Source organism: Homarus americanus, unplaced genomic scaffold (genome assembly GCF_018991925.1).
Source record: "Homarus americanus isolate GMGI-L3 unplaced genomic scaffold, GMGI_Hamer_2.0 scaffold32583, whole genome shotgun sequence".
NCBI lineage: Eukaryota > Metazoa > Arthropoda > Malacostraca > Decapoda > Nephropidae > Homarus > Homarus americanus.
The window spans coordinates 15,253,610-15,276,948 of record NW_024713129.1 but is presented as its reverse complement, the minus strand read 5'-3'; the positions used below and the strand labels follow the sequence as shown (position 1 = coordinate 15,276,948).

Below are 23,339 nucleotides of genomic sequence, written 5' to 3'. Positions count from 1 at the left end.
ATAAAGAAAATATAACATTCCAAGTTTAACTTATAAGAGATGAAATGATAAATAAACGAATAAATTAATAAATGAATATATAAATAAATAATCTATTTTATTTTAACCCAGTGTTAGGCTTCTATACCTTCATTGTCATCCACTAAAAGCAGAAACCTCCTATAATTCCTACATAACCACCAATACCATCAATATAAACACCAATAAAGATAAGCACAAGATTTATAAAAAGGTTTAAATAACTATAAAGCTTAAATTAATAAATAAAAGGAGTATAGAAGGTATTAGACTGTGTAGTGGATGTTAAGGAAGACAGTCAGCTGGGAGAGACCATCAAGAGTGAAGGTTTAAAACTTCCTCTATAACATTAAGTGAGTATTTTATATAGAAATTCCCTATCAAATACACCCCGGTTGATTAATTGGTGTGTTGTCTGTTTAATTCTTATGTTTTTATTATTAATTAAGTGAGTTTTTGTGAGGGATTAATGTGTGGAAGATTGTGTGACGTGGTATAAAGTTTGACCCCTAGAGACATAATGATAATAATTAAACAATTTATTCTTTAAAATCGTCATTTAGGTTTACAATTGGAGAGGCGTGTATGTAGACTATAGAGGAATACAGATACAGTAATGTAGATACAGTTTATTATGTGGCTACTTGGTGTATGTTCATAGGCTGTGGGAGTATACAGTTTACTATGTATACCTGGGAGTATACAGTTTACTATGTATACCTGGGAGTATACAGTTTACTATGTATACCTGGGAGTATACAGTTTACTATGTATACCTGGGAGTATACAGTTTACTATGTATACCTGGGAGTATACAGTTTACTATGTATACCTGGGAGTATACAGTTTACTATGTATACCTGGGAGTATACAGTTTACTATGTATACCTGGGAGTATACAGTTTACTATGTATACCTGGGAGTATACAGTTTACTATGTATACCTGGGAGTATACAGTTTACTATGTATACCTGGGAGTATACAGTTTACTATGTATACCTGGGAGTATACAGTTTACTATGTATACCCAGACAGTGCAGGTATAAGACATTGGTAAACTGTAAGGCAATGTCACCAAGGATAATCGACAAAGCTGGAAACAGTATTTAGGTATTATTATAATTTTGGTCTTGCAGCGAATTTAAGAATTTTAAGTTTTTTAATTGTGTTTTGAACGACTTCCAAGTAGGAGCATGAATGAATCGATAATTTGACTGATATTTATTCTGTAACATCGTCATATAATTTATAAGGACATAGAGACAATGCTGGCAGTGGTCTTGTGTTTAACGACATAAAATTATATATTCATTTGTTTACGTCCGACGTGTTCAGAATTACCAGATAATTATGTTATATAGTTTATTGTTAAGGAAATTAATCAAACAAAGCTATCTAACCTAACCTAACCTCACCCTCACCTAACTTGTACAAACCTAATCCATCATAATCTAAGCAAACCTAACATAAAATACTAAACGAAAGCAAAAATGAAACGTACGGAGAGGCAGTCCCCTTCAGCACTGTTTACAGCATGACACATGAGCTGCCTCTGTACAGTACATGTCAGGCAAGACTAGTCATAATCTCCGTAAGTTTTTGGCCTGTAAGTCTAGAAGATTTCTGGATAATTTTTAGTAAGATGAATATGGACTCTGTTGTAGTGTAGTTTAATACAGTACAGTACAGCATTGTCTCAGAACATTCACCTTACAGTACTGTACTGTAGCCCAAGTGTAGTGCCTGTGACACACACACACATTACAATAAGCCACTAATGCAGTTATTGTTGTATGATAGCATCCCAACGAGCCTAATTATGCAGTCGGATGAACAAAAGTTTATGTTCCTTGGTGCAGATATTATGAGAATACTTGTTGCTGCAACACAAGCTGTGAGATATTAAGTTTGGTGAGGAAGGCTTGAGTTACCCAGGTGGGCCTACAGAAGCTACAACACTGGTATTGTTCCTTTCTATTACCTGCATCTGCCTAAAGTTTCTCCTCAGGGTCACTGGGGCTTACAGTGTAACCCTCATTTAACAGGTTGTCATGCTGACCATTCTGTGTGTCAGTTGGCGTTAATGATGTTTGATCTTTGCTCTCAGCCGTAGCAACATTGTTTTTTCCGGCCTCTTCTGTGTTGCTGCTGTTTTCTTTAACGTTGAACGTAGTATCGAACAATGCGGTACACGCATTGGACATCTATTTTAAGAAGTCCCCCAGTGCTGTCTCCTCACGCCCCACCAGTGCTGCCTCTTCACTCCCTCAAGATGATCCAATACCTTCAACCAGCAAGTTTCCACAGTACATAAACCTGTCTGAAGAAAGCGACAGTGATGACCCACCCAGCCCTGTCTCCTCCTCTGCTTCATCCAATTAATATAGTCTCCATGTATTCTGTAAATGGAAAATTATGGGGGCCCCGTGTGCATTCAGCTGACTACATTAAAGATAAGTGCTCAGTCACACTGTATCCACATCTCATTATTTATTATTTTTACTGTACAGTCGGCCCTTAACATACGCGGGGGTTAGTTAACAGAGATACCCGTGAATGTTAAAAATCCGTGTACTTTTGCCCCCCCCCAAAAAAAAAACCCTGGCCCCCCTTGTCCTTATTTACTGTATATACCTGTGTGTAGTTCGAGTTTTTAAGACCAAATTATTTGGCAAAAAATTGGGGGTCGACCTCTAAACTGGTAATGGTTTCGTTAGGTTGAAAAATATTTACCAGTAACTACCAGTAAACAATGGAAATGACGCACCAACGCACCACCAGCTGTGAGTGTCGGTACAGTTGCCAGGGCAGATCTCTTGCGTCATCATAGCAAGCCCAAAGTAGCCAAATCCATGGTATGGTATGCACAGGACGATGTAAAACAAAGTATTCATTTTTTAAAGTTTATTTATAGATACTGTACATAAATTTTTGTTCATCACATTTGAAACATCAATCTTTGTTAATTAAATTTGAAACAAAAGAAAACTACGATACCGTATTTTCATTAGAATATTACATCACAAGTATATTTTACCTTAACGACTGAATGAATATATTCTCAGAAATAAATATGGAAATGTAGTATTTTGGCTGAAATGACGTACATATTACAGTGGAAAGTGGGATAAAATCATGACGAAAACAATGACTTTCGCTTTCTTTCGTTGTTCAAAAAATGTTACCGTAATCGCTTTTCGAATGGTTTTCAGTTAAAAAATCTGTTGCATCACAAGTGAATTAGGGTAGAATATTATTGTAATACAACAGTTTTTTAACTGAAAACCATTCTAAAAGCGATTACGGTAACATCTTTTGAACGAAAGAAAGCGAAAATCATTGCTTTCGTCACTTTCCACTGTAATACGTACGTCATTTCAGCAAAAATATTACATTTCCATGTTCTCAGAAATAAGTAGTAGTTTTGTTGAAAAGTAATGTACAGTATTTAATATTAAAATGCAAAAAGAGCTATAAAAACAATTAATACTGTACACCCGTAATGTACTGGCTGGCATCTCCACTCGTCCCTGCTCCCGCTAGTCAACACTCCTCCCCGCTCTATCCCTCCGCCTCCTCCACATCGTCACTACTGTTGTATTACAATAATATTCTATCCTAATTCACTTGAATAAATACTACGATACCATATTTCTGAATATTTTCATTAAAATCCATCAAAATCATTTTCCTTGTCATCGTCTTCAGCACCAAACAGCTCCTCCCAGTCTTCTCCTTGAACAGGGCTAGAGGGTACGTGTTTTTCGAATTGTTTTCAGTTAAAAAAATGTTACATCACATGTTTATTTTACCTAAACTGCGCCTGAATGAATATATTCTCAGAAATAAATAGTAGTTTTGCTGAAACATGATGTATTTCAATGTAAAATAGGATAAAATGCATGACGAAAACAAAAGATTTTACCTAACCTTTCGATGTTCAAGAGATGTAACTCATTTTTTTAATAGTTTTCGGTTAAAATACTGTTATATTACAATGATATTCTATTCATACTGTGCTTGATATACTACATTCACGGAAATGTAATATTTTTGCTGAAATGACGTACGCATTACAGTGGAAAGTGGGATAAAATCGTGATGAAAACAATGACTTGCTTTCTTTCGTTCAAAAGATGTTGCCGTAAGCGCTTTTCGAATGGTTTTCAGTTAAAAAAACTGTTGCATCACAAGTGAACTAAGGTAGAATATTATTGTAATACAACAGTCTTTTAACTGAAAACCATTCTAAAAGCGCTTATGGCAACATCTTTTGAACGAAAGAAAGCGAAAGTCATTGCCTTCGTCACTTTCCACTGTAATACGTACGTCATTTCAGCAAAAATATTAATGTACATTTCCATATTCTCAGAAATAAATAGTAGTTTTGCTGAAACGTGGTGTATTTCAATGTAAATTAGGATAAACTACATGAAAACAAAAGACTTTACCTAACCTTCTGATGTTCAAGATATGTTACTCGTTTTTTTAATAGTTTTCGGTTAAAATACTGTTATACATGTATTAGTGATATTCTATTCATACTGTGCTTGATATAATACCTTCACTGAAGTGTAATATTTTTGCAACTACAATGCTGATGTCAATTCACGCGTGGTTACAGCGAGACTGACTGAGTGAGGGAGAGCTATGCGTGTGTGTGTGTGAGGTTGCGGGAGCAGGCGGTGTCCCGTGTTCGGTGCCGCGCGCGAGTTGAATGGCGCGCGATTTGAATGTACTTCAATTACTTCAATGTACAGAATATTCCTCCTGTGGGGCAATCCGCGTATTTGCAAATCTGTGTATGCTAAACCCGCGTAAGGTATGTTAAGGGCCGACTGTACTGTATTTCATTGTAGATTTTTTATTTATTTATTTTTGAAATTTTTTTTATTTTTAATTTTATTTTTTTATCTATGTCGAACTTACGACCAATCGGACTTATGACCTGGATTTGGGTCCCTAACCCCGTCGTAAGTTGGGGAGCACCTGTACAATACAATATTCAGCTCATCATTAATACCACATTTTTCATTCCTCCTAAAGATCACCAATTGATTTGTCTTTCTTATTCTTATGAATATTATTTGCCATAGTATTAATAAATGATGATTCAATCTTTATATCATGACCTAAAAGAAAAGAAAAAAAAGTAGAGAGAATTGGTCTTACTGTGTAGTATAGTTTGACACTTATGTTTACCTTTTGTATAACTCTCTGAACCTATTATTCTGTACAGCATCATTGTTAAAACTATATATGAACTGTTCACTCATACCTGGATATATGCAGACTGTTAGGTGTTTCAGGGTATAGGAGAAATATTCATATATACTGTATGTTGAACTCCTGAGACGAGGCACTATGTAGCTGTACACAGTGTAACGGTATACAATATTATTTCCTGTGGATCTTATCTGGTGCCTTCAGGAAAGAGCTAAAAGACACCTGAGTGACTCACACAGTTGCCATGTAGCCTTATTACGGGTACTAATTTATTGGAGTCTTAACCCAGCTTGTTAATGATAATATGGTATTAGAATGTCAGGTGTAGAAATACTGTAGTGGTATGATCAGAAAAGTGGTGATTTAGTACAGAATTATTGTATTTAAATATGTTTCATTATTGAAGTACACAGTGGCGTAGCTAGAATGTGTGCCGCCCGGGGAGGCCCTTGAGTTTGCCGCCCCCCCCCACAAAAAATACATATTGCACAGTGACTCACTCTTATATATATATATATATATATATATATATATATATATATATATATATATATATATATATATATATATATATATATATATATATATATATATATATATATTAAATAGTTTGTGTACCATTATAATATTACTGTACTTTCACATACTCAAATATAGTATGCTTTAAATACACACCAAACATGCTTAAACTTTATAAGTAACAGTTAAACAAAAAGCAAAAATGACATATAGGATAGGGAAAAAAGTAAAAAAATGTGTAAAAAATTAGGACCATCTTTATTTCTGAAATGAAAACTACAACTTTCTACAAAGTAACTTTTCTTGTTTTTTTGTTGGCAAATTCTTCAATGACATAGTCAAAAACTATTTCATCTGTCAATTGTCGCTCTATAGACAGTATGGCAAGATCTCTCAACCGCAAGGTGCTCATAGTAGATCTTAAGTAATTCTTGATCAGTTTTAGTTTCGAAAAACTCCTCTCACAGGTAACAACACTAACAGCAATTGTGAGGAAAATCCTCAGCATTATTACTATATTTGGAACCGAGTTCCTAAGGTTATACTTTTGAATAAACTGCAAAAGTTCAAGGGGGCCTTCTTTCCACGTCTGTATTCTGTCTTTAATAGTTATAGCAGCAACAGCAACAAAATGCTGAAGTCTTTTTCTCTCAACGAGGAACTCCTCTTTATCAATGTCGTCGTGATCGTGATCTATTTGACACTCATATTTATCATCCAAAAGATTCAATGGGGTAAGGAAGGCATATTTCTCAGCAAGTTCATGAAGCTGTTGAAATCTCAAAGTTATTTCTTGGATCACTCTGTCCAGCGAAGAAAACATTTCTCTCCTCATTTCAATGTCGTATGGCAATTCAGCATCTCGTGATCCTTCACTTTTGGGGGGCGGCACTTTTGGGTCTGCTCATCACCCATATCTGCAGCTACTGGAGACGTTAATCCTTCCCTTTGTATCGGCGGCAAGTTAATCCTCGTCGTGTCTGACCTAACACCTGACCCACACCACATGAGCTCACTGGCGTACTTGTTTGAAGTTGTTTCCTTAATCCTCAACAAGTTACAGGTTGTGTGTGTGTGGCGGGGGGGGGCGCATAGCAAGGGTGCAGCTCATGACGTGGCCGTGATGATGTGGGTCAGGTGTTAGGTCAGACACGACAAGGATTAACTTGCCGCCGATACAAAGGGATGGATTAACGTCTCCAGTAGCTGCAGATATGGGTGATGAGCAGACCCAAAAGTGCCGCCCCCCAAAAGTGCCGCCCGGGGCGGACCGCACCCCCCGCCCCCCCCTAGCTACGCTAGTGGAAGTACAGTACTGTAGTAAGCTTCAACTTATTCAGCTGTACCCCAGAATGATGAATGTTAGAAGTAGTAAAATAAAACAAGATTATTTTGGCCTTATAAATACATTACCTTATAAATATATACATAACAATGGTAAGAGTCAGGTTCTGGTAAAATGTGACCTATGATAAGGCAGACTTTCCCATCCTCTGTCTGTCTGTCCGACCTGGTCACTACTGTCATGAGTCCAGAGGCTTAGTATGTACATTATAACAGAGCTGCCTAGTGTGGGGTCGGGTGAAGGGTGTAATAAAAATTGTTTTTATAGAAGAAGAAAACAATTTTTTTTATATAATTATAGATAATAGAAGATGATACAGTAACCTATTGTTGTATTTTAACTCTGAGATGAATTCACATAAATCTAAGGTTACCTGTATTTTATTTAGGTAAGGTTCATCTTGTGTAGAATAAATCATACAATATATTGTAGTATTTGATGGAAGCTTTATTGTGTATGAAACAATTATTGAAAGCAACTGTATTAAAATGAAAAAAAATGGTGTACATTAATGACACATTGTAGGTGAACGTAGATCCATATTGAGAACCCCCCAAAAAATTGAGAAATTAATAATATAAAAACTGTAAACCCTGTAACTAATTTGTGGTGTTCTCGACGTGAGGGAATAAATGATTTACACGTGAAGCTCATGATAATTACGACCGAGAGGGGCGCCGGGTCTCCTAAAACCTTTCCTTATTTTTTAGGTTCTCAACCCCAGAGGATTGGTATTGACGGCAGACATCCTTACCGACGTCCTACAAGAGAAGTGTTGTTGTTCGTCTTAATTCACAATGTCGAGTAAGTTATTATTTTGTGTACCGACTGATGCTCTGTAGCCGTGCCAGTCCGGTATGTTGTGTCGTTATTTATTTATGAATCTCCGTGTTTTGACTTACCACGTGAATGAATTGAATTATTGGGGAATAATTTTCAGTATTAATATATTCACATGTTTGTAAATTTGTTTTAAATGGGAAAGGAGTAAAGAGAAAGGGTAGATGGGTGTTATATTCTTGAGTTGGAATTATTATGTTTTATGGTTGTTCAGGTGTAAGTAACTCATCATGTTGGTCACTTAAGAATTTCACGGGAAGGGACGACGTGACTAATCTCTATATTCTGGTTGACGAAGATAATTGTCGCCTCGAAGTTATTTTCATCTGTTAAACTTTTTACCATTCATTATCGAGGAACAACTGGAGATATTTTCCTATTAAAATTTGTATAAATGTAAAGAGTAAGAAGACAATAGTCCTCAATGAATCTATATTGAAAAATGGCTGACTTGTGGCCATTTTGTATTTAATTATACTGTATATGTCATAGTTGAAGATATTTATGAGGTGAGTTTTTTCTGAGTGGTTTAGTTTGTCCAAAATACTGACTTGGACCACAGAGCATCACTTGATCTAGACCTGCATCATCCAGAAAATTTGAATATTAAAATGTATTCACATTTTAATAGACAGTATATCGTTAAAATATATTAAAGGATGTTTAGAGTATACAACTGAGTGAGTGACAGGAGGGACATCCAGCTGTAAAACTTGCTTGACATTTACCTGATGGCAGCCACGACACCTTGCCATCAGCTGACCCTCTAAAGTGTAGAAAATAGCAGTAAACCAGCGATGATGATGACAATATAGTGCTTAAAGTTGTTACTGTACTCATCACAAGTTATTGATCTGTAGTGAGTATAGTAGGTGGGTGAGGCAGTCCCCTTCAGCACTGTTTACAGCATGACACATGAGCTGCCTCTGTACAGTACATGTCAGGCAAGACTAGTCATAATCTCCGTAAGTTTTTGGCCTGTAAGTCTAGAAGATTTCTGGATAATTTTTAGTAAGATGAATATGGACTCTGTTGTAGTGTAGTTTAATACAGTACAGTACAGCATTGTCTCAGAACATTCACCTTACAGTACTGTACTGTAGCCCAAGTGTAGTGCCTGTGACACACACACATTACAATAAGCCACTAATGCAGTTATTGTTGTATGATAGCATCCCTACGAGCCTAATTATGCAGTCGGATGAACAAAAGTTTATGTTCCTTGGTGCAGATATTATGAGAATACTTGTTGCTGCAACACAAGCTGTGAGATATTAAGTTTGGTGAGGAAGGCTTGAGTTACCCAGGTGGGCCTACAGAAGCTACAACACTGGTATTGTTCCTTTCTATTACCTGCATCTGCCTAAAGTTTCTCCTCAGGGTCACTGGGGCTTACAGTGTAACCCTCATTTAACAGGTTGTCATGCTGACCATTCTGTGTGTCAGTTGGCGTTAATGATGTTTGATCTTTGCTCTCAGCCGTAGCAACATTGTTTTTTCCGGCCTCTTCTGTGTTGCTGCTGTTTTCTTTAACGTTGAACGCGCTATTCTTGTAGTGTCAAACAATGAGGCACACGCACAGTGTGATGAAAGAAATCATTATGATCACAGGTGAAACCAGCAGCAGGTTTCCTTTGTTGGTTGTAGTCATCCCAGGGCTTGATGAATGTGACTCTTCAGGTATAACTGAAAGAAGGAATGTTTTAATATCTTTATATGAAGCTTTGTGCACTTGTTCTATCCACCAAGTTGGAAATGAAATACTGTACTGTACTGTACTGTACTGTACTGTACTGTACTGTACTGTACTGTACTGTTAGTTACACAGGTGGGAGTAAAGACACACATATGGCATCAATCGTGTGGATTTTGTTCAAACTTAACACTGTAGTTTTGTTGTTCCTAACAGGAAATTAGTTTCCAAATTTTTCATATTATGTTATGAAAATGTGAGTTTAAGGTAGACTAAGAACTTGTTGGGTCATGTTAGCTCTTGTTTACTGAGGAATATTGTTAGGTGTTATATTAGATACTGTACCTGGTACCTACACAACCCCAATCACCTTTATCCAAAGTTAAAAAAATAAATGGAACAGAAGATTTAGTGGCTGGGCCTCTTATGTGATACTGTACTGAAATAGAATCACTTCAACCACCACTAAAGATATTCAATACCATACCCTATTTACACATCTAATTATAAGGTGATGAATCTCTCACAAACAGTGTGAAGGAATCATTGGTGGTTGTCACTGGTCATGTGGGCAACTACAAGGCTCAGGGATGGTCTTGTGGTGTACTGTACCATATTTAACATAACCTACAGTGAGCTCACAGGTTGGTGGGGAACTTCAGCTGTTGTTGTCCAGAAGCTTTAGATACGTTTTGACTTTCCCTCGTACCTTTACAGATAAATAGTACAGTGTTAAGATCTTTTGTGTACAGTAATTATGCTGCTCACCTGTTGTGTCAACTGAAGTAACCAGGGACGTAGTGTAGGTCGCTGGGGTACTAGTGGTGTCTGGTGTGGGAATGATGGGACAGAGAGAAGCTGTTAACAGTGGGATATCCTTGAGGTGTTTAGGGATAGCACAGATTGTGTTCTCTTCGTTGAGGAGAATAAGCTTCCCGTATCTCACGTAATTTGGGATCCAAGAGATTCCATAGCACGTACACTCAAGTGGGTTATGACTTATGTCCAGCTGTTTGACGTTTGGTGTTTTTTGTTCAAAATGAGACTCGGGAAAGTCCCTTATCCAACAGTGGGACATTTTAAGAATCTTAAGGTCAGGTAAGGTTGTTGGTGCATTTGAGGTTAAGAAGAGTTTTGTCAGATAAGGGGATCCTGACAAGTCAAGTATTTCTATTTTGGGAAGTTCAAACTTAGGCCATAAGCTTAGTCTTGTCGGGACCAGTTTTACATCTGTTGCTTTGAGATTTTGGAGTTTGCTGTTGGCCTGGGTGAAAATCTTTGGACTTGCTAGTCTGAAAGAAAAAAGTAGATGTTAGGTATATTTTAGTTAATACAAAAATGTGCAAACTTATCAATACTGTACCGTACTCTATTGTATACTGTACTTGGATTTCAGGTAAATTAAGGTTAGGTTATATTAGGTTAGTATCAAGGTGAAATAAGCTTGGTGCTGATCTTCATGTGACTTAAATTTAACATCAATAGGAACTGGAGAGATGGAAGTGTGAATATGCTGTTAAACTCTGTGGCCTCTTTGAAGGGTACACTGAGGTCTGAAGGGTACACTGAGGTCTGAAGGGTACACTGAGGTCTGAAGGGTACGCTGAGGTCTGAAGGATACACTGAGGTCTGAAGGATACACTGAGGTCTGAAAGGTACACCAAAGTCTTGTATAGGTTAAGTGAGACTGGAAACATTCTTACCCACAATAGGACAGCTCCAGGTTTTTGAGTGATTGTGTTGTCATGTTGAGGATATTTTCCTGAATCTTGTTAGTAACTCTCAGTTTATTCTCTGGATCTCCTTTTAGCTGTAGACTCTCAAGAACTGGAAGCTTGTTGTGGTTTACCAGATCATCGCTCAGATTAAACTTTATTCCTCCAATGCAGAGCGACTTGAGATTCTTCAGCTCAATCTGAGAAAAATAATGATATTTTACTGAGACGTTGGTAATGGCCTGCTATAGTTATCCTGTCAGATATTTTACTGAGACGTTGGTAATGGCCTGCTATAGTTATCCTGTCAGATATTTTACTGAGACGTTAGTAATGGCCTGCTATAGTTGTCCTGTCAGATATTTTACTGAGACGTTGGTAATTGCCTGCTATAGTTATCCTGTCAGATATTTTACTGAGACGTTGGTAATGGCCTGCTATAGTTATCCTGTCAGATATTTTACTGAGACCTTGGTAATTGTCTGCTATAGTTATCCTGTCAGATATTTTACTGAGACGTTGGTAATTGTCTGCTATAGTTATCCTGTCAGATATTTTACTGAGACGTTGGTAATTGCCTGCTATAGTTATCCTGTCAGATATTTTACTGAGACGTTGGTAATGGCCTGCTATAGTTATCCTGTCAGATATTTTACTGAGACGTTGGTAATTGCCTGCTATAGTTATCCTGTCAGATATTTTACTGAGATATTAGTTACTGAGTAATATCCTGTCAGATATTTTACTGAGACGTTGGTAATTGCTGCTATAGTTATCCTGTCAGTTATCCTGTCAGATATTTTACTGAGACTATGGATATTTTACTGAGACGTTAGTAATGGCCTGCTATAGTTATCCTGTCAGATATTTTACTGAGAGACACGTTGGTAATTGCCTGCTATAGTTATCCTGTCAGATATTTTACTGAGACTATAGTTATCCTGGATATTTTATTGGCCTGCTATAGTTATCCTGTCAGATATTTTACTGAGACGTTAGTAATGGCCTGCTATAGTTGTCCTGTCAGATATTTTACTGAGACGTTGGTAATTGCCTGCTATAGTTATCCTGTCAGATATTTTACTGAGACGTTGGTAATGGCCTGCTATAGTTATCCTGTCAGATATTTTACTGAGACCTTGGTAATTGTCTGCTATAGTTATCCTGTCAGATATTTTACTGAGACGTTGGTAATTGTCTGCTATAGTTATCCTGTCAGATATTTTACTGAGACGTTGGTAATTGCCTGCTATAGTTATCCTGTCAGATATTTTACTGAGACGTTGGTAATGGCCTGCTATAGTTATCCTGTCAGATATTTTACTGAGACGTTGGTAATTGCCTGCTATAGTTATCCTGTCAGATATTTCACTGAGACGTTGGTAATGGCCTGTTATAGTTATCCTGTCAGATATTTTACTGAGACGTTGGTAATTGCTGGTTATACATCTCCCATCATTGGCAGTAAAGGTCATTATCATTGTGTTGATAAGATGGTGGAATAAACCTTCATCTGAGTACAGTACAGTATACATAATTACACCTAGCCTAACCTAACCTAACTCAAGTGTGTATATGTCAATGATTCAGGTCACAGAAGAGTTTAAAATAACATCTGGAACATTACTTATTAAACACAGATAACACTTGAACAAAACTTACAGGCATTGCTCAACTTACCTAAGGGTTTTTCAGGAATGGAACCCTTTTATAGTACAGTACAGTATACTGATGGATCCCTGTACACTCAGTCCAAAAAGTATCGTGAATGATTTTGTGTGAAACAATACGACACAACGGACCGAGGATTTTTACAACACTAGGAATGTTAAGAAAAATGTAAGGAAGGCAAAGAGGGACTACGATATCAGGATAGCAAGATTTGATTGCCCTGGAGGGGGCTAGTTTATTGGGAACCCCCTTAAATCCTGCGCTAGGTGAAGCGCAGAAGCGTTTACAGTGCCCGACTGCGAAGCATGCTAAGTTCATATTTGCCTTTATGACTCATGCATTAAGGGTGTGGAAGCCTGAAGGGTCAGGTTTTGTCAGCAAGTTACATAAAGTGACGGATTGATGAGTGTGTGGGGGAAAAGTTCCCGGTACATTTCATCTGTTTATGGCAAAGCGTGGCAGGTCCCTAATAATGTCAAGTGCCAGGCCTGTCACTATTAGGAGGGATATCTGGTCAGGGAGGGAAGAGGTGTTGATAACGGCTGGGGACCTGTAGGAGGAGGTCAAGTGAGGATGTAGTGACGGAGGGTGTGGGAGTCGGGTTGGCCACAAAGTTTATAAACAGTGCGGCCAGGCTCAGGGTTGCCAATGTACTCCCATAGGTACCTGTACCCTAGGCTCAGTCTCATGTACATAATCTGTTGACATCGAGTCTGGGATTGATACGCTTTGTGTTGGCGGTTGTCGTCACCGGTTACAGCGTCACAGTGGCATAGTGTGACGCTACCCCGTTGTTTCAGGTGTGTCCAATTTTTGTCGAATGCTTCTCGTTGTGCGGTGTATATGCGAGATTTGAGATGATTCAGGGAGAGGGCGAGAAAAGTGGAACCTTTAAAGTCAGAGAGAGGAGAAGTGATTGATGATACTGAGAAAATAAGCAAAGCATTAAACAGCTACTTCTTATCAGTTTTCACAGAAGAAATTCACGAGGAAATTCCAGAGGTGGAACTGATATTTAGGAGAAATGAAGAAGAAAAATTAAAGAAATCACTATCAGAAAAGAGGATGTTCTTAAGAAGATAAATAAATTAAAGAAGACAAAATCACCAGGGCCAGATGAAATCTTCCCTCGAGGTTTGAAAGCGTGTAAGGAACAGATTAGCGGATTCCCTCGTAAATTTATTTACAAAATCATTAGACATGGGAGTTGTGCCAGACTTGTGGAAATAGGCAAATATAGTACCCATATTAAAAAATGGAGACAGAGCATCAGCGTCAAATTACCAGTCGATTACTTTGACGTCAGTAGAGGGGAAATTTCTTGAATCAATTATAGCAAATAGCATCCGATCACATTAAGAGAAAAACAAATTAATCTACGACCCCTCAACATGGGTTTACTAAGGGAAAATCTTGTCTAACAAATCTGCTGACTTTTTTAGGAAAGTCTTCGAGGTAGTAGATAATGACGAAAATTACAGTGTTAGTTACTTAGACTTTAGCAAAGCATTTGACAGAGTACCGCATCAGAGGCTTCGGAGAAAAGTTAAGGCTCATGGTATCAAGGGGAAAGTCTTAAATTGGATAAAATCATGGCTCACCGATAGAACACAGAGGGTCAGCGTAGATCTAGATACTGGGATCAGCAGTGACATAAGCAAGTTTGTGGATGACACCACAATAGGGCGGCAGATTAATTCAGAGCAGGATGCAAATGCACTACAGGAGGATTTAAATAAACTGCAGGAGTGGTCAGAAAAATGGCAAATGAAATTCAACACCAGCAAGAGCAGCGTACTTAATATTGGAAGAACAAATACTCTCAATGTATACAGACTTAACAACATCAACCTAGAGAAGTCGACTTGTGAAAGAGACTTAGGGGTACTTGTAAGCCCGGACCTACGGCCTAGAAAACAGTGCTTTAATGGAACACGAGTGCAGAGGTCTTATTGCAACTATATCTTGCACTAGTCAGACCGCACCTCAATTATGCGGTTCAGTTCTGGTGCCCTTATCATAGAATGGATATCAATTCACTGGAGTCGGCGCAGCGAAGAATGACGAAAATGATTCCGGGACTTAGAAACCTTCCATATCAAGATAGGTTAAAGAAACTAAACTTGCATTCCCTAGAAAGACGAAGAGTGCGGGGAGATATGATAGAAGTATTTAAGTTGGTGAAACGAATCAATAAAGGAGATATAGATAAAGTTCTTATAATATCAGAGCAGGATAGGACTCGTAACAATGGATTTAAGTTGGATAAGTTAAGGGTCAGGAGGGAGATAGGAAGGAACTGGTTCACAAATAGGGTGATGGACGAGTGGAACAAGTTTAGCAACTTTGTAGTAAGTGCTGAAACGCTGGAAAGTTTTAAAAGGAGGCTGAATAGATTCATGGATGATAGAGAGTGGTAGTAACTCTCGACAGAAGCTGCCATGCACAGACCAACCGGCGTACTGTTGACAGGGACATTTCCAGGTAGTACACCTCGACATCGTGGGACCTCTTCCATCATCCTGTGGTAACACCTATATCTTCACCTGCATCGACCGTTTCACCAGGTGGACAGAAGCCATTCCCATGCCCAATGCTACAGCAGAGTCTGCCGTCTGCACCTTCCTGTCCGGTTGGGTCTTCCGTTTTGGTCCCCCCACGACCGTCATCACTGACCGAGGAGCCCAGTTTGAGTCACGACTCTGGCACAGCCTCCTACAGTTTCTCGGCACTTCTAGGCACCGCACTACCTCATACCACCCTCAATCAAACGGCATGGTAGAACAGTTCCACCGGCAGCTGAAGGACGCAATCAAGGACAGCACGACCTTTACAACTGGACGGATGCTCTACCCTTAGTGCTCCTCGGCATCCGTGCATCACACAAGGAGGACATGGACTGCAGCCCAGCAGATCTCACCCTAGGCGAGCCCCTTCGCCTACCCGGAGACTTTTCACTCCCTCTCTCCCTCGGCAACTCCACGCCTGCACGTCTCTGGGACGAGATGTGTAGACTGAACTCCAGGCACACGGACAGGCTTCCCAACACTGTCCTGCATCAGCTTCACGCACAGAAGCTCCCCACACAAGTTCGATGCCCTGTGGGATGCTCTGAAGATGCGTTACCAGCGGTCCCACACCAGTCTTCTCCAAACCCTAACATGTCTCTCAAGTGGTATACAACCGTGCCGACAACAAGTCTCCTGCAGCGCTCGGAGGGGAAGGGGAGTATTGTAGTGGATACTCTCCCCTACAACTGACAAGCCTAGCCGCATACCATAGCGGCGGAGTTCAGCTTACATCCGGTTTTACTTCCGGTGGCCGAGTATATAAGCTCTCAGTCTCGCCATTGAAGTCCATTCTACTCCACGTTCCTGAACGGGCAAGACCTCCAAACAAGCTCCTCACCAACCAGACCCTCAGCAGGCTCCTCACCCAACAGGACCTCTGAGCAAGCTCCTCACCAACCAGACCCTCAGCAAGCTCCTCACCCAACAGGACCTCTGAGCAAGCTTCTCACCACACGGCAACTCCCTAGCACTGTACTGTACATACAATACAGGTATATACAGAATGCATTGTGAGTTTCTATCTTACCTCAATCCTTAGTGTGAGATATCTACATGTACGTACATATGTGGGCCCATACAAAGAGACAATAGACAAACAAAGAGAATTGACAACATCATACCTGGTCTGGGTCAATGTGGGAGATGTCATTATGACACAGGTTGAGTGATGTCATACTAGCGGAGGATAAATCTTGGACTTCACTTATCCGGTTATACTCCACGTCAAGAACCTGGAGTCTGGTGGGTAAATATTTCGGCAGAGTGGTTAAGGCATTGTGAGACAGATTGAGGTGATGGAGGTTATCCAGCGAGGTGAATGTCCCTTCCTCAATTACCTGTTGAGAGATTATAGACGTCTGTTATGGTAAATGACAGTGAGTGTTATTTATTTGATGACGTAAATTGTATAAAGGTTAGGTTAGGTTGTGTTGGGTTAGGTGAGGTTAAGTCAAGTTAGTTTGGTTTAGGTTGGGTTAGGTTAGGTTGTGTTAGGTTAGGTTGTGTTAGGTTAGGTTGTGTTAGGTTAGGTTGTGTTGGGTTAGGTGAGGTTAAGTCAAGTTAGTTTGGTTTAGGTTGGGTTAAGTTTTGTTAGGTTGGGTTAGGTTAGGTTGTGTTGGGTTAAGTCAAGTTAGTTTGGTTTAGGTTGGGTTAAGTTTAGTTAGGTTGGGTTAGGTTCAGATGGATTATATTAAGTTAGTTCAGTTTACTTTAGTTTGGGTCAGGTCAGGTGCATGAATGCTTCCACTCAGTAACATGACAAACAGTTTTCCATAGACAGTAGTGATCTAGGATACACTGAATAATAGACATATAACCAATAAGTTAATGATGAAATAGAGTACAGTATATACCATGGCTATATAGTCAGTGTTATATACTGAGATAGCTTCAGTATATAGTCATCTAATTGGGAATGGTCTATATAGTCAGTGTTATATACTAAGATAGCTTCAGTATATAGTCATCTAATTGGGAAGTCAGGTGGATGGATCAGTGATTATTATATTTAGTTGATTATAGATAGATCAGTAATAATTATACTCACTTCAATATTATTATTTTCAAGATTGAGGTAAATTAATTTGCCACAGTTTCGGAAGGTGGCGGGTCCAATCGTAGCGATGCGGTTGTTGGTTATCTCCAAAGTCTCCAGGCGTTGTATTGTTGCCAGTGCTCCGGGGTCTATCTCTGTCAGGCCTACCGAGTCCAGCTGTAGCTTCACCTGTTCAGTAAAGCAGTGCACGGAGGCTGTGTTATAGTGATCAAGTTAATCTAAGTTAATATAATATTTCCAGAAATTTCATTCAAGAGGAAGAGTTATGAATCCTTTGAAGAGTACTATAGGTGTGAGTGAGTGATAGATTACACTCCAGCATGCTGAGTACCTCCTGATAAAGCCTAGAGTACTCACTGAGTCCAGAGTACAGTTAATTTTGCTTGAGTAATCTTTACTGTTGGAATTAAAAAAGTTGGAAGTGATTTGTGTACCTGTATATACATATAGAAGTTTTGTGTGTGTGTGTGTGTATGTGTGTGCACATGCATGTGTGCATGTGTGTTTACATTAAGATACATACACACTAATGGTAACAAGACAATCATAATCTTGTGTACACTATTACTGCATTGAACAATACTTTCCGTCCACCAGCCAACATATTTAGTAGTCCTTATTCTCCCTGTTTATTGTTTAAATAGTGTCATTTATATTAATGCTGTATGCTGTTCTGAACTTCATTTAAAAACTCTTCCACCACACCTACAAGTAACTAGTCTATTACTGGAAAGTTTGAAGGCTGCAAATAAATGGTTCAGGGGTTGCATGTGAGTTAGGGATCTCTGGAGTCTTAGTATATTAAGATTTTCTAGAACTGTAACTAATAATATAAAAATACCATAAGGTAATGAAATAGATAAAAGAGAATAACTTCCGTACAAGATGTTCCAGTTGCTGAGTTATGGCATGGTTGAGTGTAGTGATGGGTGGATCAGCATCTTGTATCACCAAGGCTGTGAGTCTCTTGTCTAGTATGGATATTGTTCCTCCCTCACATGTGATCCTTGGACTGTCACATTCACACTTGGCTGGACACTCAACAGGGTTGCAGTAGGCCATGGCCACAATGAGGCTACAGACCACCAGCACTACACCTTCCATGGCCTGTTGCTGTTAAAGAAATATTGACGTGACTACTGATGAGCAAAATGGTGTCATGCTAAATAAATACAGTAGTGTATAAGGATATAAATTCAGATTATAATACAGTATAGCGAAGTATCCATTATAATGTACTGTACTGTACTGTATGTTTCACAGTACAGTACCACAACCTCCACTCCACCAGCCAACACCTTAGAGGGAACATGTCACCTGTGTCTCTTGTCTGTCAGAGAAGCTCGTGTTCCTTGGCTCTGAAATATATTGGACACTGGGCTCTTTAGTTTGTCCTACACAGTTCTTGATGTTGTTATGTATGGGAAGAATTTATTTGTACCAGCTTTCTCTCATGTTGTTATAAGTCAACAATAATATCTGGGGGTAGTGGATGTGGCAGTCAGGAACACCCAACAGTCTGGCTCATGTGTTTGTAATGGTTTTTAACTCTCAGTGCTGGAGGTTTTCTCTCAGTTGAATAATATCGCGTGGAGGTAGCAAGATTATATCTTTAACTGTCCAGAGCACCAAACGGGTTAATCCCTCGTGTACTGTGAGTGGTCTCCTCTTAGCTGAATGATGGTGTTAACCAACCACGATACAAAACGTGGCGTCCCCTCCATAGTGAAGGAATTAAGGACTCGGAGGGCCGACCCCACGCTAGTACTTTAGGTATACGTGAAGTGAAAAAAATATAGTAAAGAAATTGCTGCAGACCAAAAACTTTTCACACACTAGTTTATAGCTGTTAACCTCTTATTACAGTACAGTGGTCCCTCGGTTAACGAACGCCTCGGTTAACGAAATTTCGGGTAACGAATTACCTTCCATAAGAATCTTTAATTCGGTTAACGAAAAAAAATTCGATTAACGAAATCCTTACGAAAATCACATTTTGTTTTGAACATTAGCTGATAAGCTGAGGAGGTACTCAGCCAATTCAGTGATCTCTTCAAACTTATCACTATCTTATAAGAATTCCAGCAATGCAAATTAAATTCACCTATGTCACTTCTATTAAATTTTATAAGCAAAGCACAAAAAGTCAATCTAAAGGACATAAATTAACAATTAAATACTGTACTTCACACCACAGGCGCCAACTGTCAAACATGTCACTGTCACCCCTCCCTCCCTCCCTCCCTCCCTCACCCCCCCTCCATCCCTCCCTCCCTCACCCCCCTCCCTCCTTCCCTACCCCCACCCCCCACTTTCCTTAGAAACGTTTGGGGAAAAAGACTAGGTTTACAGGTTTAAAAATAAATAATATCTCAGACTAAAGTTAGGATAATATAATTTGCATTGCTGAAATCCTTGCAAGACAGGGAATAATTTGAATATAAACTTCATATATTTTGCACAAAAGATAAAATTTTTGCTCTCCCTAATAAAATTCTAAACATCTTGTAGATCTAAAATTTGTACTGTATGTCTAATGCAAATTTTAGCTTGTTTATATTCAAATTAATCACCATCTTATAAGAATTCCAGCAATGTGAATTATATTCTGGCTTTACTTTGTATATATTTTTCTGTGAGCTGGAACCAATTACCCAATATCCCATTGAAACATTGGTTTCGGTTAATGAAATTTTCGGTTAACGAACGACCTTATGGAACGAATTTTGTTCGTTAACCGAGGGACCACTGTACAGTATTGTTCTTGTAATGAGATAAATTGTAAAAATCATGAATATCATCAAATTATATACAATACAATATTCAGCTCATCATTAATACCACATTTTTCATTCCTCCTAAAGATCACCAATTGATTTGTCTTTCTTTTTCTTATGAATATTATTTGCCATAGTATTACAGTGGTCCCTCGGTTAACGAACTCAATCCGTTCCAGCAGGTTGTTCGTTAACCGAAAAGTTCGCTAACATAAACCATTGTTTCAATGGGTTTTTGGGTAATTGGTTCCAGTTCACCGAAAATTTCCTAAATTCAACAAAAAAGGTAGAAAAGTTCACTTACTTTGAGGTGTGTATGTAGAAGGCTCCTGGATGATGATGATGATGATGGGAATTAGAATGGGGGTGGAGGAGAAGGAAGAAGAGAAGGCATTGGGGTGGAAGAGAAGTCACCCCATGGCACCATTTCACCCATAAAATTTTAGTTCTCTTGGTGTATTTCAAGATTATTTTCTTTAAATCAACACTGCACTGCATTATATATTGTCAATATGTAAAATATATTTCAATATGACCAATAATTTGCTTGGAAACACAGAAAAAAAGCATTTAGTTGAAGAGAGTCTCAAGCAAGATGTTACCTCCAGTGAAAACAGAGAGAGACTAACGCCTGTTTGCTGTGTTAAGAGGCTGGATGCCGCGCATTACACTAGTCACTTTACCTTCAATTATGTTCAATAATAGTTAAAATGACTAAAAAATTGAATATTAAACTTTTAAAATTATTGGATAGTATAAACTTCTTGATATTTATTAAAATACAGTAGTACCCCGCTTAACGCGGTCAATAAAACCCACAGGGTACCGTGTTAAGTGAAAACCACGCTAAGTGAACAACAGAACATATGGGATTAATTCCAATAGAAACTGGCCCAATCCCCAAACTCCACTTTTTCCGACACAATACCTATGTTCTAGTAAAAAGAACATCTTAATTTTATGATGGCACATGCACACAATTAATACTTAAGAGAAATAGAGAAATACAGTCGCCAAGTTAATGTCCATTCAAATAATGGACTCAACTCCCTCCCCCTCTCCTCACACTACACTGCTGGCTCTTCCCTCTCTGAGAAATTTTTGGGGGAAAACCACTAAATTTTAATAAATAATACCTCAAACTAAAGTTAGGATAATACAATTGACATTGCTGGATTCCTTGTAAGACCAGGAATATTTTGAATATAAATGTCATATATTTTGCACAAAAGATAACATATTTACTCAGAGTAAACATTACATCTAAAATTTGTATGTCTAATGCAAAATCTATGATGTTTATATTCAAAATGATCACCAAATTGTAAGAATTCCAGCAATGTAAATTATATTCTGACCGGGTAATTTGTATGAATTTTATGAGCTAAAACAGGCAGTCAGGCAGGGTGGCGGGTGCGGGGTGGGGCGAATCTAAAAATAGCTCTCCAGCCGGACAATCACCGCGTATATGTGGAAAAAACCCGCGTTAAGTGAAAGTTAGGCTCTGGCGAGGCACCGCGTATACGGTAAAACGCGCTAAGCGAAACCGCATTAAGCGGGGTAATACTGTAGTAAGGAATTTAAGCCCTAGAACCGATTAATGTATTGGCGGATTGATACTAAAGCTGGTTACCCGGCCAGTGCAAGCGAAAACATGTTGAGGTCGGTTCGTAAGAAATTCGTTAACCGAATTGAAGATCCTTATGGAAGGCAGTTCGTTAACCGAAATTTCGTTAACCGAGGCGTTCGTTAACCGAGGGATCACTGTAATAGATGACGATTCAATCTTTATATCAAGACCTAAAAGAAAAGAAAAAGAAGTAGCGAGAATTGATCTTACTTCTCCTCCTTGTCACTACTGTATATGTTAAGTTAAAGCTAAATATGAACTGTTCACTCATACCTGGATATATGCAGACTGTTAGGTGTTTCAGGGTATAGGAGAAATATTCATTTACTGTATGTTGAGCTCCTGAGACGATGCACTTTGTAATTACACTGAGAGCAACTCGAAGCTGGGAAATACTGTCCAGTATACTGTACTTGAGACTGACTCCTTTTCTTATAAACAGGATGTGAGTCTTGGATTCTACGTCATCATCTTGTGTCTCTGCTTTAACTATGAAGTGTTTTTGGAATCTTAGTGTAATTATTCTTTTAATTGATTTGATTAATTAAAGCTTATGGTCATTATATAGATTATAAATTGGGTGTATTTAGGTTAAGTATAAACTGTGTAGGCTCTTCAACAAGTAAAGTGGGGAATACAGGTACAGAGTGTGGAAGGGTTGTGTTAAGCCATTTCCTGTGGATCTTATCTGGTGCCTTCAGGAAAGATCTAGAAGACACCTGGGATGACTCGCACAGTTGCCATGAAGCCTTATTACGGGTACTAATTTATTGGAGTCTTAACCCAGCTTGTTAATGATAATATGGTATTAGAATGTCACGTGTAGAAATACTGTAGTGGTATGATCAGAAAAGTGGTGATTTAGTACAGAATGATTGTATTTAAATATGTTTCATTATTGAAGTACAGTACTGTAGTAAGCTTCAACTTATTCAGCTGTACCCCAGAGTGATGAATGTTAGAAGTAGTAAAATAAAACAAGATTATTTTGGCCTTATAAATACATTACCTTATAAATATATACATAACAATGGTAAGAGTCAGGTTCTGGTAAAATGTGACCTATGATAAGGCAGACTTTCCCATCCTCTGTCTGTCTGTCCGACCTGGTCACTACTGTCATGAGTCCAGAGGCTTAGTATGTACATTATAACAGAGCTGCCTAGTGTGGGGTCGGACTATGAAAAGATACTGTATTTGAATTAATCTTTTATTTTTAACTTGTGGGGTAAAGCTGATCATTCTCTGTTTATTGGTCATTACTGAAGCTACTCAAAT

The 23,339-nt window shown here is 38.5% G+C and overlaps 2 protein-coding genes across 5 annotated transcripts in view; one reads left to right on the top strand and one right to left on the bottom strand.

Moving 5' to 3' along the window:
- The first annotated feature begins 232 nt into the window (after positions 1-232).
- Positions 233-23,339, top strand: part of LOC121868607 (nuclear pore complex protein Nup54-like) — a 34,967-nt gene continuing 11,860 nt past the window's right edge. For 2 of the 3 annotated variants that reach the window (XM_042369418.1, XM_042369397.1), the window contains exons 1-2: positions 233-371; positions 7,820-7,913. In XM_042369418.1, coding sequence (XP_042225352.1) covers positions 7,907-7,913 — 7 coding nt within the window. In that variant the 5' untranslated portion in view covers positions 233-371; positions 7,820-7,906. Of the gene's footprint in view, positions 372-7,076; positions 7,914-23,339 lie in introns of those variants that run through there. The other variant, XM_042369407.1, reaches the window with a different exon arrangement.
- Positions 1,327-22,522, bottom strand: LOC121868618 (vasorin-like). Of its 2 annotated transcripts, XR_006089432.1 has the most exons (8): positions 22,335-22,522; positions 18,537-18,767; positions 17,646-17,822; positions 16,720-16,935; positions 11,346-11,557; positions 10,411-10,934; positions 9,439-9,635; positions 1,327-2,136 (listed from the first exon to the last, which is right to left on the bottom strand). XR_006089432.1 is itself a non-coding variant. In XM_042369441.1 (7 exons), the coding sequence occupies exons 2-7, from the start codon at positions 18,756-18,758 to the stop codon at positions 9,508-9,510; spliced, it is 1,479 nt and encodes a 492-aa protein (XP_042225375.1). In that variant the 5' UTR covers positions 18,759-18,767; positions 22,335-22,521; the 3' UTR covers positions 7,536-9,507. The 2 variants fall into 2 exon arrangements, 1 of the variants encoding a protein (XP_042225375.1); XM_042369441.1 differs by lacking the exon at positions 1,327-2,136 and having other exon boundaries at positions 7,536-9,635; positions 22,335-22,521.

Bases quoted from the DNA above. Each gene is read 5' to 3' on its own strand.
- LOC121868618 (XM_042369441.1), bottom strand. From the start codon at position 18,758: ATGGAAGGTGTAGTGCTGGTGGTCTGTAGCCTCATTGTGGCCATGGCC. The intron at 17,823-18,536 runs GTACGGAAGTTA...TTTACTGAACAG, and splicing joins CTCAGCAACTGGAACATCTT to GTGAAGCTACAGCTGGACTC. The intron at 11,558-16,719 runs GTATGATGTTGT...TATTTTTCTCAG, and splicing joins CCCACATTGACCCAGACCAG to ATTGAGCTGAAGAATCTCAA.